The sequence below is a fragment of the Psittacula echo genome, assembly GCF_963264785.1.
Source record: "Psittacula echo genome assembly, chromosome: 3".
Classification (NCBI taxonomy): domain Eukaryota; kingdom Metazoa; phylum Chordata; class Aves; order Psittaciformes; family Psittacidae; genus Psittacula; species Psittacula echo.
In genome coordinates this window covers 55,546,910-55,568,211 of record NC_137736.1, presented here as the reverse complement: position 1 = coordinate 55,568,211, position 21,302 = coordinate 55,546,910, and the positions used below count along the sequence as shown (strand labels likewise).

At 40.0% G+C, this 21,302-nt stretch overlaps 1 protein-coding gene across 1 annotated transcript in view; it reads right to left on the bottom strand.

Annotated features, from left to right (window-relative positions):
* The window catches only part of DHRSX (dehydrogenase/reductase X-linked), a gene marked incomplete at both ends in the record, with an annotated part of 164,880 nt that overhangs the window by 106,325 nt on the left and 37,253 nt on the right, over positions 1–21,302 (bottom strand). The window contains 2 exon segments of the mRNA XM_080612073.1: positions 7,389–7,457; positions 18,917–19,024. Of these exon segments, the coding sequence (XP_080468199.1) occupies positions 7,389–7,457; positions 18,917–19,024 (177 nt within the window).

Here is a 21,302-nt window from a genome sequence, read left to right as displayed (position 1 = left end):
AGAGTCTTTTTATGGGCAGTGTATGAACCAATACAATTCCTTGAGGAGACAGCAGTCTTACGCAGTCATACACAGGAATCTGTGTATGTTACAGTATGGCTGGACATGTTTCATGGTTTCATGTGGATTTGGCTGTTAAAATTTCACAGACTCACAGTTACAGGGTGGCTGAGGCTGGAAGACAGCTCTGGAGATTGTACAGTCCCAGCCTCTGTCCAGATGCCTTTTGAGTATCTCTCAGGATGGAGACTCTACAAACTCAGCAAATTGTGCCAATATCCAATAGCCCTTATGCTAAAAAAGAAAGAATTTTCCTAATTTTAAATGGGATTTCTTCCATTTCAGTTTGTGCTCATTGCCTCTGATCCTGTCACTGGGCACCACATCTCGTTTAAGAACTGGGATATCTAGTCAGAGCTTTGGTTCTTTGCCATTGAAAATTGGCCCTCAAAACACAAGTTAAGCATGGACACACTAGTGTTGGCCCTTCAGAGGTGCAGAGGCTCCTCTCTGGTGTTCTCCCTCTGGAGCCTCGCCATACTGCCACAAGGATGGAGCTGGCAAGGAAAGACGAGCACTGCCTGTGTGCTCAAGTAGACCACAATCTGTCAGTTCACATCCAGGTTATGCACACAGCCTGTTAAGTGCTTCAAATACAGGCTCTGCTTTTCCCATGTCTACTCCAGGCCACAAGTTCTCCTTGCTCCCAGTAGCTGGATCCCTAGTGAAGAAGCCAATAGCATTTCCACAGAAAATACAACACTCGTTATAAGCAATTTAACTTCTAAAGCCCTACATGTAACCCACAGAAGTTAGGACTATATAAAGTAGATCTTGGAAGGGAGATATGAAAGCATTCCAGAGAGAAAACAAATTGCCTTCTTCTTGGCTTCGTCTTTCAGTGTTCGCTGGTCGTTTCCTTGAGAGCAGACAAGGTCTGGAAATAGCTCACGCAACCTGTTTGCAACTACTGCTAGAGCCAGAAAAAATAATGGCATGCTATGGGAGGTGTCAAACCCAGGAGCACCTTTATCCAGCCACTGCTTGACATCATGGCTCTATAGGTACATCAAAGAGGATTAAAATCATGTGAAAGGGTGAAATGGGAGATTTTCAGGCCTTGCTGAGGCAATTTAATTTTGAAATTCCCTTTCTCCCGATTGCCTGCAATAGAGCACCCCAATCAGCAAAATCCTAACCTCGGAGCTCCCGTTCCATTAGTCACACACAGCTTTGGTGATTTACAGTCAGAGAATCACTTCAAGACATCCAAAAGGATTTTGTTATTCTGCCTACAGCTACACCTGTGCACTTCTTTGTCTCTAAATTTCAATTAGAAATAATTTAAATATGAGAAAATCATGTTTCCTAGTGACACAGCCTGTTAATGAAGTACATTTCACATTTCCAGTGGAAATGGGAATTCAGGAAAACAACAGGCAGAGCTTGTGCCTCATTATGAATACATTTTATATTGGAAGGACTTTATCTCACTATCCAGATCTGCAGCTCATCTTTAACTCTGTGAACCACATTCATATTGCTCTTAATGCCTGAATTACCACCTTGTTAACATGACAACTCAATTTCTAAGGTGTCATAAGATACACAAAAAATTAGGGATTCTCTATTGTTTTAAATGTCTATAAGCACCAAGGGGAAAAAATCTTGCAACATGTTACCCTGAAAGTCAAAAGGAGAATAAAAAAACCATGAGTAAGCAGGCTTAATGAATTTAACCATGTTTTTGCATCAAATTATTACGTAAAATCAACAGAAAAGTAGGACAATTGATTTGCAAACTATCACCTAAATGATTTTATAAGAGGGCTGAGCGTAAGTGCTATGAGCACAGAGAAACTGTATTAGCCCCTGCATTACTTTCTTAGACTCTAGAAAGGGGTCTTCCATCCCTTGAGCATGTGGAGGATCCAGTCCTTATAGACTTAGATTAACACATCCAATATTTTTCAAGATTCAAATATTTTCATAGGGCTTGAATATACCTGATATAATCATAGTTGAGGCTACAGAAGGAAAAGAAATCTTAATGTTCAGGCAAGGTTCTTATACCCATCACCAAGAGACAAAGCAGAAGTGCTCTGCAGTTCCATGCAGAGACCTGCGAAGTGGCACACTGTCAGATTGAGACCTCTTTACTCCTCACCCATATCACCACCCTGTCTTTCAAGATGTCTTCATAAGCCTGGCATTCAGTTGAACAACTCTGAGGGCAGTCCCTGACCTCCCTGACCTGCCAAACCTAAGCACTGGAAATAACACACCAGCATGAAAAAAGAAGCCGTGTAGATGGAAACTGCACTATTATTTCTAGGAAACTCTTTAAACCAATTCTATGGGTCTTTCAGCATTAGCAGTGCTAAAGAAAGGATACGCCAATGGCAGGATGTGGTAAAACAAAGAAGCCATGCCAGGTCTTGCCACAAGCTCAGGATGTTACGCTTTTACACCTCAAAACTACACCATGAAAGCAAGTCTGACCCAAGCAAGGATAAACCCACACATACATACGTACACATATAGAAAACACTTCTCCACCACAAATATTTTCTACTATTTTTGACCATTTGGGTGATCATTTCTGTAACAACACCTTTGACATACCATGTGTCATGGTTTAAGCCCCGGCTGTAAATTAGAACCACGCAGTCTACTTCCCCCCCCACACTCCCCAGAGGGATGGGGAGGAGAATCGAAAGAATGTAACTCCCATGGGTTGAGATAAGAACAGTCCAGTAACTCAGGTATAACACAAATCACTACTGCTGCCACCAATAATAATAATGATAAGAGAAATAACAAGGGAAGAGAATATGATACCGCTCGCCGGAAAAGAGAGCCCAACCCAAAAGAGGACGTGCCCTTCCGGGTAGCTCCCAGTTACATCCCCCAGCATGACGTGCTGTGGTATGGAATACCTCTTTGGCTAGTTTGGGTCAGGTGTCCTGTCCCTGCTTCCTCCCAGCCCCCCCTCCTCCCTGGCAGAGCATGAGACACACAAAGTCCTTGGTCAGTCTAAACATCAGTGTTATCAGCTTTGTTCCCAGGCCGAAAGTCAAAACCACAGCGCTGCAACAGCTACTAAGAAGGAGAAAAACTGACTGCTGCTGCTGAACCCAGGACACCATGTCAGAAAAAAAAAGTCCGAGGAGACAATTTGGAACATTTTAAGAAGGCACTGGCTTTGCTGAATAGCTTTCACAATGCTGGCCCATGTGCTGGGAATATCACCACTGACTCTTGATCCAAAGCAAATCTAAAAGTTTGGGAGTTTGGGAACTCTCAGCAGCTGGTTTACTCTAGCCTGCAGGGAAAGCCAATGACAGTGTGGTACAGAGCAGAGAAACGTGAATTGTTCTGTTAAAATTGGTGCCTGATATGCAGCCAGCATTAGTGGAGTTATCACCCATGAATTATTCTGCAATTACACTTGGTACCTATCAGCTAGATCACCCCTTCTTTGGGTAAACTCTTCGATCTCAGACCTCTAATAACAAGGAAGATCTTGCTCGTTAGCAGGTTATACTGCAAAAGGGAGCAAACAACCTTGTTATCTCCTTATTCCCTGGCTGAGGAACACGTAGCACAACCGTCCCAAGAGAAAGCTCTGGGAAAAAGCCAGGCTTGTTGAATGTACGCGAATTGCAGTGTTTCTAAGGTGCTGTTATTCCTCCTACTGCTTGGCCCACGCTGTCTTGATGTGGGTCAGACTGTAAATGACACGATTTGGTTGCCACCGTGCTAACCTCTGCATTCCTCTGACTCCGAGGGAGAAAGTCTCTCCTTCCTTTCTCACCTGGCTTCAAATGGAAGCCTCATGAATGCTGTGGATTTAGTGCTTAGTTTTATAATTGTGGTTTTATTTGAATTGCCACAAAAACATTGGGTGAAATTAAACACAAGCTTCTCCTTTTGAAGAGGTCTGTGCTTAATATGACTTTTACACCCTGTTTTCTCACTAACTTTTAATTTTTTTCTCCTTTGAGTGTAGCTGCAACTCCAGCTCCTACACTGCTCTTGTGAGAGCCTTTCCTCAGTACTATGCTAAGTGATATTTATGCATAAACTTTTGCTAATTGCTGATTCCAATGGCATTCATGAGTTTATGCTGGAATGAATGTAGCTTTCATTCATGTTTATATATTAGTTTCCAACATTTGTATGCTTGTAATCATTGGGTTAAAACCAGCTTTCATTTGCAGAGATGTAAACTGAGGGTAACTGAGGAGATAAGCTATATTATGTACACAGAAAGATTTTTTGTAGTATCATTGAAAGTTGAGTTTATCACAGAAACTTCCCAATTGATCAATAGAAGTCAGCCTGCGGCAGGTCACCTCTCAGGCTAGTTCTGTCTAAACAGAACCCAGGTCAGGACTTGCCGTGCCCTTCCTGATGCGAACCTGTGCTCAGCAAGCAGGCAACCGTTGAGCATTGCCTGGAAAGCACTCTCCTGATCTAACTAATGAACACACTAGCATAGACACACCCTGGGTGAATTACAGAGACTTACACAATTAGAATATCTCTGTGGCAATCTCTAGCCATCAACAATTTTCCCAGCCATATAATTGCTACTATTAACAACACAAGTTCCCAATTTAACAAATGGAAGCAAGATAAATGCCCACATCATTCTGGCTTCTCCCAGCTTTATGATTCAGAGCGTAGTAATCTGTTGCCCTTGGTCTTTTGGAAATAGTGGCCATTTGATAATTTCAATGACAATGCAGCACTTCTTCTGGTCTGCTCTGAATATCTGAGGGCTTTGAGTGCTTTATCATGGAAGAAGTTCTGATGTTCGAGTGAACTGGATCCATCATTTCCCCAGTTACCTACAATTTATTCTCTTCCACTCTTATGAACCCATGTCCTTCTTCACTCTTTACACTTAGCAACAGGTAACTCAGCACAGACACCCAAAACCAAGAAGGACACCTAAACAGTCTGGAATCAGGAAGGAGAGGAACCAAAGAGGTTTGTGGCATAGCACTATGAGAGAGGATGGGTGGTAAGAGGAGGTGATGTGACACATTGCTTAGATTTTTTTGTGTCCTTTAGCATAACTGCCTTGTAGGGAGATGGCTGCAACTGCTTTCCTCTCCAATACCCTACCATCTTTTGGCATTGACGCTGGTTTGAATGCCTCCAGCACGGGAAAAGAAGTTTCCTGCCACCCTGTATTCAAAAATGTTGTCAGCCATTTCTTCATGTCTTGCTATGCTGCTGCTGCAAAAAAAAAAAGCATCACCTGTATGCATAGCCTTTTGATTATTAGTCGTTATTCTCCTCTGAAACTGTTAACAGCTCATCAGCTGCTTCGTAAGAATCACTTATGTACCCGCTTTGAAACTCACATGTCCCAGAAGTGTACATTATGTCAAGCAAAACTACTTATCCTTAGATAGCAGACAGAACCCCAGACAGACAGTGGCCAAGACAAAGAAGGACCATATTGCCTTAAAAACTCTGCAATTACATTACATTGTGCATTCAACAAGCCTGGCCTTTTCCCAGAGCTGTTTCTAGGGACGTTTGTGCAATGTATGCGGTGTCCCTGCCCACGGCATGGGGGTTGGAACTAGATGATCTTAAGGTCCTTTCCAACCCTAACTATTCTATGATTCTATGGCTCAGCCAGGAAACAAGAAGAGGACGAGGTCTCTTGCTCCCTTTTGCTGTCTAACCTGCTAACAAACAAGGAGATTTTCTTTGTTACTAGAGATCTGAGGTCTGTATAGCAAACTGTTGGCACCCACTCATATAGTTTGTCCAGAGTAAAGGAAGGACAACTATATTGTAGCTCTCCTTCAAGAGTCCAGTATTTCAGATAGGAACAGTTTCTGTAAGCAGTTTTCTTCACACAGGACTGCTGCTCAGACTCAAGTGAGTCCTTTGTACAGGACAATGCATTTGTAAGTACAAACATCCCTCAATCAGGAAACAATTCTTGAAATTTGTTTTAAGGAAATTCTTGAAACTCTCTTTCCATTTGTTTTAGGGCCAAATCTACCAGGACCTGAGACTACTAAAGCCTCAGTCATTATAATAAACTTCAGTCAACTTCAGATACACTTTCAGCTTCCTCAAACTGCCAGCTGTATCTTGACAAAGTTTATAACTGAGAGTTAGAGCAGAAAAACCAAGACCAGGGTGCTAGAAAAGCCTGTGATCACATGGCTATGAGAAAATAAGACAGACCCTGCTTTATTCAGCTTCATGCATGTCACGTGAGATAATTAACTCCAAATGGTTTTGGTCTCTGTACAGAAACTTCCAGCAAAAGACTTAAACAATGTAATAATTACCTTTTTCCTTTCATGATCCTTCTGACTATACCTTAATTTATGATGCTTTTAACTAGCATACATGTATCCTGAGGCTATGATGGGTGCACATTTAAGTCAAAAGATAAATCTTAATGAAAGGGGGTTTTAATACAATAATTAACATATTTTGATCATCATAACAGTAATTATTAGAGGCACAAAACCAGAATCAGATCTCAGAAGAAGCCATGAAGATCCTAAACAGGATGGACTAACAGCACTGCCTTATTATTTTGCCAAGAAATGATACATCAAAGTGGCATCAGTGAATCATCATACGCTAATAGGAACTACACCCAGTGAATCTGAGATGGAAACATTAGATGCACTAACCTCCACCATAAACTGCAAATTATAATCACACATCAGATAATGCGCAATATGCCTTTTCTCATAGTTATCAAGCTACGCTCTCCTTATGCCTCCCCAACATGACTGCTCATGGGATTAAGAGAACAAATGGAAGAACTGCAAAAATATAGGAATTTTGGCTTGATATGAAAGACCCAGCTATTTTTAAGAAAACAGTTTCATTTTGTGAAGGATTATAAGCTCTCAACATGTGTCAAATATCCCAATTGGGCAATGTTGTTCTTTTAGAAACGTTTTACCACCCTCCCTCCAAAAAAGAAAATCCAAACACTTTCTTATGGGATTATACACAATGGAGGCAAGACCAGCAATGAAAAAGAGCACACCCACTCTTACCTACTCTCATCCTCTCCTTAGCAGAAATGACTAGTATTCTGATTTTCTGCCCAGCTATTAAATCATTGTGCCCATACACACATGCAGGCAGCCTGTAACTTGCAGGCAGCCCTTTTGCAATGACACACGGTGAAGAAGTCAAACAAAACTGAAAACGTTTTTTAAATACATCCCACTCATTTTACCCTTTGTGTCAGGTTTACTTTAAGGATTAGCTTCCCCAAAGTAAAAGATGTTTTAACAATACAGAAAGCGGGATAATGTAAGAAAAGGTGCCAGCTGAAAGAGAGGAATAAAGTGTTCCTTAAAGAAAAGGATAAAGTATGGTACCTTTTCCAGACAAAGTTTCTTCTTGTATTTTCCTCACTGCTTCTTGGCCCTCACTCTCACTGTTTCCAGCTGTTAGAATACAGAAAATGGAAAATCAGTGATGCAATCAACCTAAGGACAGCAAATATAAGCATGCTGCTATGAAGTGCTAACCACAGAGTAAAACCAGTATGAAGTTTTAGGTGAAAAGGCACTGTCAGGTAGAAGAGGTTTTGACAAAGGCTGTACAAATGCACTCCTGTTCACACGAGTTCTGCTTCCTTATCTCATTTATTTATATAAGATAGGACCAGCTTTTGTGACATTCAGCTTAGGTGAATGGTGACATTTGTTTGGCCATTTTTATAATAACTTATATCAAAGGAAAAAACAGAAGCACAAACAAAATACTGTGCTTGGTAGTACAAGTTAACTTTTTAAAAAGAAGTTTCACATTCTATTTATCCATCCACAAACATTTTCCATAGCATGACACATCAAAATACCTATTGTTTATTATCCAAATTCAATATAAAGAGTGATACCTCTTATGAACTTCATGAAGGTGCCTTTTTCTTTTCCTGATTATATAAACCCTGCCTTGGTTTCTGTCATAGTTTAACCCCAGCCAGTAACTAAGTACCATGCAGCTGCTCACTCACTCCTCTCAACCCACTGTGGGATGGGGAGAGAATTGGATAAAGTTAAAACCCTCAGGTTGAGATAAAAACAGGGTTTAATAATGTAAATAAAAATAAAATATTACAATAATAACAAGAGGAAAAAGAGAGAGATAAATAAAACCCAAGAAACACAAGTGATGCACAGTACAACTGCTCACCATCCACTGGCCAATGCTCAGCCTGACCCGAGCAGTGATCAGTCTGTGCTGGCCAACTCCCCCCAGTTTATATACTGGGCATGACATGCGGTGGTATGGAATACCCCTTTGGCTAATTTTGGTCAGGTATCCTGTCTCTGCTTCCTGTCCCCACTTCCTGTACCCCTCCTCAATGGCAGAGCATGAGAGACTGAAAAGTCCTTGATTGGGGTAAGCATACTTAGCAACAACTGAAACATCAGTGTGTTATCAGCATTGTTCTCAGACTGAAGCCAACCCCGGACACTTTCAAGATTTGGCTCGACAGCATGCTCGGACATCTAGTCTAGGTGATGCTTGCCTATAAAGGCTGGAACATATAAAGGTCCCTTCCAACCTGGTATTCTATGATTTTATGACACCGTATCAGCTACTAAGAAAATATTAACTATCCAAGCAGAAACCAGGACAGTTTCTATACAGGCTTTATCTTATGCCACTTTACAAGCGTTCTGTCCTCTCATTCACTTGTTAGCTATGCAGCTGCAATTTCAGGTTTTCCACATTTTTTCTCACTTTTTTTTTTTTTAGTAACAGTGAATCAGCTCTATCTAAGAGAAGGAAAGAATCACATCACAGAGTAAGCTGAATTTGGAAGGGACCTCAGGAGGTCTAGTTCAGCTTCCTGCTCATAGTAGTTGGTATCTGCTTGTATTTGCTTTAAGATGTTAGAACATGCCTTATAGGGCTATTAAACTGGATTAATTCGATTTCACAGAGAATATATTCAAAAAGTGGGAATAAGCCCTTTGAGATGGATCATGCCATCCATTAGTTGCACTAGATAAAGGCTCAGAGCAGTGAATGGAGATTTCTGGGACAACCTGACCACTTTGAGGAGATAGGTTAATATTCTTTTGAGGATGGAGTTTTTGCTCTGCTTCTGCAGTAAAAAAAAGATGATTTGCAACACGTCTTTGTTTTCATGATATGCAAGAACACTCAATATTTGCATAAATGTAGCCAAAATAAAGACATTCAACATTTCAGATACTGGACAGAAAATAATCCTCACATAAAACCTAGACTCATACTGTCTATAACTGTTCTCTATGAATTCCATTAACTAGGGAATTATGTTGGTCAGACTGACCAAGAAAGAAAGAAAAGGAAAAAAAACCCCAACCAAACACACAAAACTCCCCAAACCAACCAACCAACCAACCAACCAACCAAGCAACCAACCAACCAATACCAAGGAGACATTTGCAGTATTTTCTCTTGCTGTTGTTTATTTTCCCCTTTAAATCCATCCAGGCTTGTACAGAACAGAAACATTCAGCTTGATGCTAATTTCTACATATAGATGCAGCATCCACAAACAAACCTTCCAGTGAAACTGCCATTTCTGGGGAAATTTGTGCACAGGGGTTTGTGGGCAAGAGATCAGTTTTCCTCATTGTTTCACCTCAAGTGATGTACTAGAGTAAGATTTCAAGCTCAGTGTGCTATTACACCAGATAGAGTTAGCGTAGAAACAAAAACACTTAAGTGCCAATTCTATGAAGGTGTCGTGGTTTAAGCCCAGGCCGTAAATCAGAACCACGCAGTCTACTGCCCCCCCCACCTTTCTTCCCTCCGCTTCTGGAGGGACGGGGAGGAGAATCAAAAGAATGCAACTCCCATGGGTTGAGATAAGAACAGTTTAATAACTAAGGTATAACACAAATCACTACTGCTACCACCAATAATAATAATGATAAAGGAAATAACAAGGGAAGAGAATACAACCGCTCACCGACCGGTACCTCACCCCCACCCCGCAGTGATCTCGCCCTTCTGGGAACTCTCAGTTCTACCTCCTGGGCATGACGTGCTGTGGTATGGAATACCTCTTTGGCTAGTTTGGGTCAGGTGTCCTGTCCCTGCTTCCTCCCACCTTCTCCTCCTCCCTGGCAGAGCATGAGACTCACAAAGTCCTTGGTCAGTCTAAACATCGGTGTTATCAGCTTTGTTCCCAGGCTGAAAGTCAAAAACACAGTGCTGCAGCAGCTACTAAGAAGGAGGAAAAATGACTGCTACTGCTGAACCCAGGACAGAAGGTCTTACTTGATTCCTCTTTCATTCAGTGCTCTTGATGCAGACAATGGGCTTATTAAAGCCTCCAGTGTCTTGATTTAACTCTCAGTATGCTCACTTAATTTGTTCTTTTAAAAGAGCTTGTGTTCAGAACAAATTTTAATTTGTTTTATTTTGCTGTTTATAAATTGTTATTCATTAAAGCTCAGTGCTTTCCAAAAGAGCATATTTTTCACTCTAGACCACTGGGAAAAAATAATTATTTTGCTGAACAGTCACTTCAGTTGTCTGTTTCCAGACTGATTCAAGAGAGTTTGAAAAGTAGATTTTGAAACCTGGAGTATCTCAGAATTGAAACAGCCTCAGTGAAAGCTGCTATGGTAATAGAGGCTTTTGAAATACTTCTTTCAAAGAAAATCCTGTAAGAAAGAATAAATGAACAAATGACACTGAACACTGAACATATGACCAAAATCCTTACATAAAGTTCAAAGACACATATATTAGAAAGATACCATAAGACTGTGAGAGTAATCTATGCTTCTAAGTTAGCTTAAGGAAACCAGCATCCCCTTGCTGAGGATGGGTGGGAGAAGAAACGGACATTGCACTGTTGTACTGCCTCTCTTCTGGTACATCCATCTGGGATCCTCTATGAAAAGTGAGTGGCAGGCATGAAAAAGAACAACCTCCTTTTATTCAAAATTAAAAAAAACCCTCTTTTTTATTAAAAATTAAAAAAAAAATACTTTTAAGTCACCAAACTAACACAATCAGGTTTAGGTTGGGAAAAATGAAAAATAGTTTGTGTCTTCTTGATGAAGATGGGTCAAAATGGCACAACCTTCAAGTACACTGGAGCACAGAACTCAAAACTAAGGAAGGGGACAGTTTACTATACGAGGATTAAATTCTTACCACCATCAGCTGGTTTAGATCCTCAATAGCACATTTGTAGTGATTCTTTAAAAAACTTCGTGATGCACAGGAGACTCCTCGGACTGGATTTTTGACAACGATTCACCATAATTTTCGTAGGTTCAAAACGCCAGAATTTACCAATTTTAAATGCTATAGCATCTGTAGCATAAGATTTGCCTACTCTGGATTCAAGTGGTTTGGATGGATAAATAGGAATGGGAAGACAGACCATGTGTTTTATGCAGTAAGGGAATCTGAACAAAACCTTTGAGAAAAAGGGATTCAATGTCTTGAGAGTTTAGATCATCAAAGTACCCACAACCATAATAATCTTGCTTTTCCTGCTACTTTAAAGTGTCTATTGGGTACACAAAATAGATACAGTTGTCTCAAGAACTGTTTATGCAAGCTGTTCAGTGCCCTCTCTGATGTTTTTCTTTTTAGTCCCTACAGAATAGTGAAAAAGTAAGGTGAGACTGATTCAATAACATTACTGAATACAATCAATTCTGAAAATAAAACTAATAACATTCAAGTCTGAAGGGATGCACTTGCATAAAATGTCATTTTAATGGCATGAAAAAAACCTAATTCTTAGTAAAATCCTGAAACTCATGTTGAAAACAAACAAACAAAAAGATGGAAAATAGATTCAATAGAGCTTTTAGTGAAAAACATTGACTCTCCTCTTCAACATTCATCTACACAAACACCGCACATCAAAGCATGTCAATCTAAAGCCACCACAAAAGTATACAGAAAAATTCTTAGCAGCAGCAATAGGCTTTGGATCTTACCCTAAAGGTCAGGCTCTGCCGTCTTAATCACTTAAGTAGATCCTAACTCTGAACGTTATTTCAGGGATTTCAACAGAATTATCACAGAGGATTGCTCACCCTGAATAAGGATGGCAAAAACACAGCTCCTAGAAATCCAGCACAGCTGGGAAACATTCACACTATCACTAGTTAAGGGGTCCTGATACATCTGTGTTGCATTCTTTATACAGCATTTTTCGTTTCTTTGAATGTGAAAATCTCTCCAAAAGAGTAATTGATACTCATGCTCAAAATTTCCTGATAAAAAAATCAAGATCTTTTCCAATTGCTGTTTTGCAAAAATAAGGATTTGCAATCTTGATGTTTCAAGGGAACATACTGCAGGGCATTATAAAGAAATTTATAACAGTCTATGAAGAATGATACAGCCTGCAAAGCTGCAGGTTGTCTGGAGAGAATAAACCCACAAATCCAAAAAGCCTTAGCTTACCAAAGGTAGCAGGTGGAGAATTTCCTGACTTTCAGCTAAATAACATAAAAGCGAAACACAAATAAAACCTTTTTGAGACCATAGAATCACAGAATCGTTTGGATTTGAAAAGACCTTAAAGTTCATCCAGTTCCAACCCCCTACCATGGGCAGGGACACCTTCCACTAGACCAGGTTGCTCAAAGCCCCCTCCAGCCTGGCCTTGAACACTGCCAGGAATGGGGCAGCCACAGCTTCTCTGTGCAACCTTTGCCAGTGTCTCACCACCCTCACAGTAAAGAACACCAAGAAGATGCAAACCAGTCAGGTTGCAATCGTCCAGAGACAAACACAACCCCTCCAGCCTGGAACCCAAGAGCCACACTGAGCACTGAAGCACCCCTCAGCTGCAATAAACCACACTACAGGTGACCCAGGAAAGGGAGGACGGGGTGATCTGCCTGGTGGCAGGTCAGCCGTGCAGGCACATTGCCTCCCAGTCCCTCCCTCTCCCCAGCCTCTGGCAAGTGCAACCCCCTCATTCACCTGGGGAACTCTACCTGAGACAAACACTCATCTCTTGACTTATTTAGCTATAATTACATATCAGGCAATCTCTGAAATGATGAACCACTTTCCAGGGTTCACAGCCTGCCCCATGGCATTCCCCACTCTCCCTGATCACTTAAAGTAACACAAGCTTAGAACTGATGCCTATAAATGCTAATGCATAGGTGCATTACCAGGAGAAGCTTGGTGGTATGATAATAAATCCTGTATAAATTTATACCATTTGATTAAGGAGTTGCAGAGGGTAATGGTTAGGTGTCTTTATGCAACAGAATATAAAGGAGACTCCAACTGGAAATCTGAATTAAGGTACCTCCTCAGCGTAGCATAATCCTCATTACAATTGAAGGGGAACTGATTTCATCGGTATGCCAGCCTGAAGACAGGACTTGCAAAGGCACCCAAAGCCTCAAGAGAAAACCAAAATCCCATCAGTTGGTGTTATGAGGATTATGATTTTGCGAGTGCGTGTGGCACAACAAATAGCATATGTCTGAGAGAAGAATGACCGCTCCCAGAAAGCTCTGAGGATGAGAAATTTGAACTCAGTACAACGAGTATTTTCTAAAGAAATCTGTAATGTCTTCAATAAAAAAGAAGAAAAAAACCCTTGTTTAGAACAAAAGAAATATAAATCTTGGGGTTTATCTATAAAACTTTCAAGCCATTAGTTATGCAATAAAGCTAGGTATAAGGATGTGACCTGGTATAAAAAAAACTGAGAAAGTGATACAGAGCTTCTTTATATCTACAGATACCACACATCTTTTGTCAGTTTGCAAAGAGAAAATAAATTATCATTCTTGCCCTAGGTTTTGGCAACCCACTTGTTCCAACGAGAAGTTGAGAATGACCCTGTTTATCAAACCCAAGATACACCTATACAAGTGCCCTGTTCCCAACAATAACCTGGAGCAGGTGCTTAAAGGGAAGGTGTGACAGCATTAAGCATAGGAGTGGCATTTTCCAATACACCCCCCCTGCCAGTAGCAAGAAGTTGCAGAGATTTCCTGAATCAAAAGTCATACCTAGCCTCTCAATGAACCTATCCTCCACTGCTTCATCTAATTGAACTTCCAATTCATTCAAGCGCTTGGCTGCCAAAGGGGTCTGGGACAACAGGCTCTGTGACTTAATGACACAATTACATGAAAATGTTGTACTTCAGTAGTTTGTTTTCATTTGGGTTTGGGTTGGTTTTGCTTTTGTTTGTTTGTTTTTAATGTATTTGTTTTAATTTGTTTGATGTTCTATATTTTGTGTACAATAAGACAGGGAATAACCACTTCTCATCCGCTTTCTTTATACCATTCGTAACATCACACCTCAGTCATCTGCTTCCAAGTTGAAGAACCTCTGTTTATTAGCCCCACCAGCCCCACCTTGCACAGGGCCATCTCACCCTCCTCACTGTCCTTCTCTTATTTTTTCCAGTTCTTCCAAGCTCCTTAGAGCAGAAATTAGGGACTAGAGTGACAAAATTCTAACAGATTTGGAATGCTGCGTGTGGCTGTGTGTGCATGCATAGTGTCTAAATAACAAACAGCACTGTAAGCAGAGTTCTCATAACCCTGATTACAGTGTACTGATACGTTAAAAACTGACCCAAATGACAATTATAAGACAACCTGCATGCATTTTCTTAATGTTCGTACCAGCAAAAGGAAATCATCACCCAGTTTTAAAAGGCTGGTAACATTTTGACACCTCCTGAATAACTCTATGACTCATTCAGACCTAACAAAGCTTAAATTATGAAGATAAATACTTTTCTAGAAAAAATATAACTCAAGCATCTCACACATCTATGTACAGTGAGAAAAACTATTAAAGTGTCTCAGATAAATTGTCAGTAATTGAAATTAAATCAAACTGTCTTTGACAATGAACAATTGCACCATCTTGATAGGGCTTAATTATCCTTCTAAACTCACTTTGTAGTATTAAACAATATAAGAATTGTCTGATTTATAGTGCGGAGAGTCCAGCTTGAAAATTGGAAACTAATGTGAATGAAAGAGATGACAGAAATATCTACTGTTGGTCTCCTGCAGGGCTTACAGAGGTCACACAGCAGTGCTGACTCTGGTGACGGAACTACATTTAGTTATGCCAAAACTGCATGTCTCAAATAAGTCACTTGAATATGTATATACATATATATACATATAATGGCACTGCTTCCTTCAGAATGTGAGCCTGTCTTAGAAAATCGTGACGCTGATATACTCAGACAAAAAAATTGATTACACTGTCCTGAACCTGGTGTTTTATAACAAGCAGCGTATGTGTAACACTGTCAAGCTGGCATTTTTCATTCACCATTATCAGACAGTATTATCAAAGCTCCAATATTAGATATTCTCAGACATTTTTTCCAGACTTCTTTATTAATGTACTGAGAAGAAAAAAAAAGAAAAAAACAAACAGAAGCTTTGTTTTTTAGAGTCAACAATTTTAACATGCACTCACAGAATCCTCTTAAAATTAAACCCCAGTGATGAAGGATGGAAGGAATATGAAGAGTTTACACTTCTAATCAGTTTAAATTCAGACTCACAAAACTGTGGCCAGCACTGTGAACCAGAGCTGAACCTACTGGGTTTTATGAGAAGGATCTCTTGATTTTCAATGTCATATTTACTTATAAGTCCACACAAAACACCATCTTCAATATCAGTCACTAGCCAGTAGGCACCAAAACCTGTGTGTCATTTACCTTCTCTCTCTGAAAATAAAATTGCAAGATTATTTATCAAGTAGTAAATTGAACAGGAGGGAGCAGGAGCTCCTCGTGTGGCTTGACTCCAAAGACTCACCACTGGCAGTAGCTTTCTCTATCAGGGGTCCAACTGTATATCATAAGATTTTCCTAAAGCAAAGGTCTTTCTGACTGCCCATAATGTTACCACAGCCTGACAAAAAGTCTCAATGAAATACCTCAAACAAACCCCTAGAAAATTACTTTCATCATTTCAGCATTCATGCCAACCTTTTTCCCAGCGACAGGCTGAAGGCAGGGCAAGCAGAACTCGCAGAGGTGCAAGAATGGTATCTTACGCACCAGTGCTGGGACTGGAAACAAAGAAGCTGTAAAAGCACTGTGCAACTGCTTGCTAAAAAAGTGAGCACACTGCCTTTTCATACACTGCCCATTCATGTTCCACAAGGTAACATGCTTTTTATTTGGCTCTTTTCCTCATTCCATTGGCAGACTGGATTTAAAAGTAAGTTACTTCAAACATTTACTCCTCTAAAATGTCAAATGGACTTTGACATCATAGATGGTGAATCATCTTCACATCAGACATTCAGGTCTGACTCATTTGCCTGATGCAGGGATATCATTCTTTATTGCTAAAGTCCCTTTAGTGAGAAAGAAACACTCAGCAAATGGCCAAGACTGACTATGAGCGACGCTAGTCTCCCTTGCAAGCCCAAATTCTCCTAACATCCACGCTTTCACATAAGTTCATGTCTATATACAAACACAGGGTGAAAACGCTTCTAGGGTAGAAAGCTTGCGAACACTTCCTGTCTTATTTGAGGCTTAAATCTTTGTTTGCATGGCCTCAAGCTGAATGTGTTAATGCATGCCAATGTGCCAGCAGGTATTTTAAGCATACTCTGGACACTTAAGGCCAACAGTTAGCAACAAGGATGGAAGGTCATTGCATTTAATGTGCTTTTGAGACTCTTTTAATCTTGCAACTGGAACAAAGCCTGAGACTATCCATTCTACTGACAGGGCTTCTTTGCTCTGAAGAATTTCACAGGCAAAGAAGATGGCTGTGACTCACAGGTCTCAGTGTTTAGGTCAGAGTTTGCCTGGAAAAATTGAATCAGTTGAAAATCTTACTCATCAAGTGCTTCCCATAATTAGTTTCAGCAATCGACATCTGTAGAGATCTGTAATGCAAATATTAAGGTTGGTACAATTGAAGAGTGAATGGAAGTGTGTGTATCTGTAAGCACCAGAAGAAAAAGCAGAGCAAAGAGCTAAAAGAATGCCCCTTATTGAAAATAAAGGACATGTTTTCAGGCTACAGAATGGAGGGCTTGTCAGCAGATGACTATGCGCTCTGCCACCCAGAGGATAACATCCAGGTTCTGGAATATCACCCATGCCATTACTTTTCCTGTTAAACCACCCAGAAAATAGGCTACAGACATAGCCTACATACTCCAGATAGGGAAAAATACACCAAGAGCTGATGACTCCTAAAAACTATAAAAAATCTGTCCATAAACTAGCCTGCCATTTCCAATCAGGAAGAACCTCAGAGACAGGATAAGAACTCGGTAGCTGTTGTACCTTTTCCCATGCTGCACACAAGGGAGTATAGGTGTGAGTATGAGTGAATGTGATCTATGCAGGGGTGATAGTGAGTAGAAAAAAAAATATCAGCTTATTCAGAGATTTTGTAATTAAATGTCACTTTTCCTTTCCTAAAGATCTCACATTTGATTTTGTAACATGAAATACCCTAAACCCTAACTGGTATAAAAGAAGTGTTAAAAAAAGCAGCAGTGTTCTATGCTCCCATGACCATATGCAAAGAGAAGAAAATTGGCCTTTTTGTTTTCCCAACAAGTACATTTTTGCAGTCCACCTTAAACATGAGAAGACACTTCTTTAGTGAAATATTAATACTGACATCATTAGCTACATCTAACTACGTTAGCTACATCTAGCATCTAGCTACATAGAGCAGCATCTGCTTTCATTTTGTAGATGCTTGGTTTTGACACATCTATTAAAACAAGTGGCATTTTGCATTACATCTGTATAATTCCAGGGCAACTCCATTAGAGTTACTGATGCACTAGACTAAAAATACATGTGCACTGTGCTCTTGTTTCTTGTTTGGTGTGTAGTGGTTTTTTTTAAAGACATGTATACAAAACCTTAGAGAGAGCACATTCTGTATAAATTCTGTATAAAAGCTAAATAAAACAGCATCACCAGCTTGCTAATGCTTTATGAAATACCAACCGTCAGTGACCTTACAGTGCAAACATTACAATGTTTTAGGTAAAAATCTAGTTAAAGAAAGATGAAGACAGCAAAAGGTAGCATTTTAAATGTGAGTATTCAAGATGTTACATGCAGACTTACTAGATATTTTAGTGCATATATATATAGTATAGAAAGCTTTAAAAAACAGGGAAAAAGTCTCACGAATACTGTCTGTAATACAGAGAAGAAATTGTGCACTCAGGACATTTTTGGAGCTTCTACAGAAACTCACCTAATGTAACTTCAGATGTCTCGGTCTAACATAGTCACCTTATAAACTCATTATTATCAATGGAGAGAAACAGGCACCCCCAGAAGGTTGAGTTGTCCAGCCCACCTCAGACTGACACAAATTAACTGCCAAGGGTATTTATTTCCTTGCCTTCCCTACAAAGGCCACCAACAGTGACAAACTGAGATGTAAATGTTCAATTTGTACATGGAAGAAATTCTCAGGGCTTCTTCTGCTCTTATAACACAAATCATCCCCCACTACGACTGGAATATTCAAGGCTTTCATTAGTTTTCCTCTTAATGAACATATGGACCCTAACACTGTAGTCCATCCTCAGTAACAAGATAATAAATATTTTTTAAATACCCATATTTTAAAGATTTTTTTCATGACCTTATTGCTTACTTCTTATATAAGTAATGTAGTCCATCTCTTCCAAGTTCAGCAGGGAAAAAAAAGCAAACAACAAAAACCATCTACTTTTCTTCAAGACCTTGCAAAACAAAACATAAATCAAATCTTTATTTGATCTAAATGCTAGCAAATCCCTCACTTACCCTGCCATATCTTTACTTATGCTGGAAAGAAAATACTTCCTAAGAGAAAAAAAGTTACTTTCTGAAACAAAAAATATATTAATAAACCAATTACTTTACCTATTATAACGTGCATGCCAAGCCTTGCCAAATGCTTCACAGTTTGGTAACCAATTCCTTTAGCACCTCCAGTCACTATAGCAACCTTTCCATTTTGCGTAGGGAAAACTGTATGAAGAAAAAGAAATAACACAAGTTAGTTCACAATAGTAACACTATAAAGAAGCTAAGATGTATTTTAAAGAGGCATACACTTAGCAGACCACTCAAGCCGGGCTAGTAAACAATGTCAGAAAGAAACTCTGCATAGAAATAAAAACTAGTGAGCATCCGCCATTATTTACTGCACTATGATGTTCCAGTATTAACAGTTCAGGAAAGACTCGAGTTTGGGAAAGACAACACGAAAGACAAACACTCAGATCAGAAAGTTTCTTGTTTCTATTTGCATGAATTTCATCATCCTGCAGTAACATGCCCTTTAAAATGTTCACCTTAATTTTGGTACAGAGCAAGGTGACTGCTGATACAAGTCAGCTCAGAGATGGTTTACTCCATGAGCACAGGGAAACAACCTCAATCAGCAGCATGATACCCTGAAAACTTCTTGAATGAGGAAAGATGCAGGAGAGGCATCTACCAGTAACACAGGAGAAACAGCAAAGAGCTCAGTCAAAGATGATGTATCTAAAGGGCAGGAGCCAAATGCTGTAATTTACCTGCGTAACTGAGCGCTCTCTCTGTAGAAAATCATAGAATAATGGAATCAACTGGGTTGGAAAAGACCTTTAGGATCACCAAGTTCAGTCCTGGTCCCCAGAGAAAGGAGGGGGCAATTTTTTGCATGAAAAACCCCATCTGCTTTTCCCAACCACCTCAGCTCTCTCCCACAAAAGCTAGCATCCCCAGTGTCCCAACAAGCACCCCCTGGCCCAGGGCAACACACAGCCAGTGGGCAGGGCACACTCCCCAAGCTCCCTCTGCTAGGGGCTATAGCTTATGTGTCCTGAATCCCCAACCAGCCCTTGGACCCCCAAGTGAGCTATAAAGCGGCTGGGACAGTCCTGGCAGAATGGCCACCATCCCGACTGCAGGCTGCCCAATGCATCCCTCCAAGACTGAGGCAGCACCCCCGTAAGAGGAGAGCAAAAGCATTTCAATATAACTGCTCGGGGGAGGCATGAATTAGGTCAAATATCAAAAATGATCTTCTGATGAGGGGGTGAATCTTTCATGTGAAGCACTGTTTTCAGGTGTCCAAGGTGAATTTCTGTTTGCTTTTTAGAAGAAGCTGCTAGGTATTTGGACAAGGAAAACGGCGCCGAGTATTTCACTTTACCGTGGTGCGTTGTCCATAGGCAATGTTATAAATAACAAATGTTAAAAAGATGTCAGCTTTCATCTATCAAAGGACTTTCTATTTTGATTTCTAGGTTTTTAGGGGATTGCTTTGTTGTACAACACTAGCTCATATTTTATATTGTTTTATAAAACACAGAACTAGTGCTGATACAAGCTGCTTTCTTCACAGCAACTTCAAAAAGGACCCAGATTTTACCTTTTTGAAATACATAGTTCTTTCCAGCACGATTCAACATGAATTTCTGTTTTCTTCAGGTAACAACAGGATTCTTCCCATCCATGCAGTGAGAATTGTTTGCAAGTATTTGAAAGTTATTCCTATTACATTCCTATTACAGCAATATTCACGCATGTAGGTGTCCTAATATATATAATTCGAGCTAAATAAAACATCACTGAGAGCTTTGTTAAAGAACATCAGTTTGGTTATAAGCAGTGCTGCAATTTCCACCAAAAATATTTCTCGTAACAAACTCAAAGTAAAATGTCCTAATTTTCTTCAAGAGTTAAACCTAGAAATTGAAGCTAGACCTGACAGTAATTACTTGGGTAAATTGTCCGCTCTGGGTAGTATTTTTAATTGCTTATTACTTTATCAGTCTTGGCATTTTTAGATTATGTTTTCCTGGTCTGTCCTCTGTCAGTGAAGGAGGAAAAAAAAAAAAAAAGAAAGAAAAAAAAAGTTTTTGCAGATTTTGAAAATGCAGACAGGAAATAAAAGATTTTGAAGAGGATGTTCTTAGTGTAAAACAAGTTGTTGTCATTTCTACGTGAAGAGCCCTTGTGCTTCATCGTGACCAGATACACTTGAAATTTGGCAAGGACATATAATCTCAATTCCTTTCAACCACGGAGTGAAAAATCACTGCCTGAATGATTTGCATTGTTAAATATGAACTCACTCCTCTAAACAAGATAACAAGGTTTTATTGAGGGACGAAGTCAATAAAGCAAAAGCTCATGACCGTAGCCAGAGGTGCAAGTGATTAGTATTTGTTACAGGTTTATATACTTTAAGTCTCCTCCTCTTGGCGTCTGCGCACTGCTCTCCGGTGATTGCGGGCAGAGGTCTTGAGGATGAAGT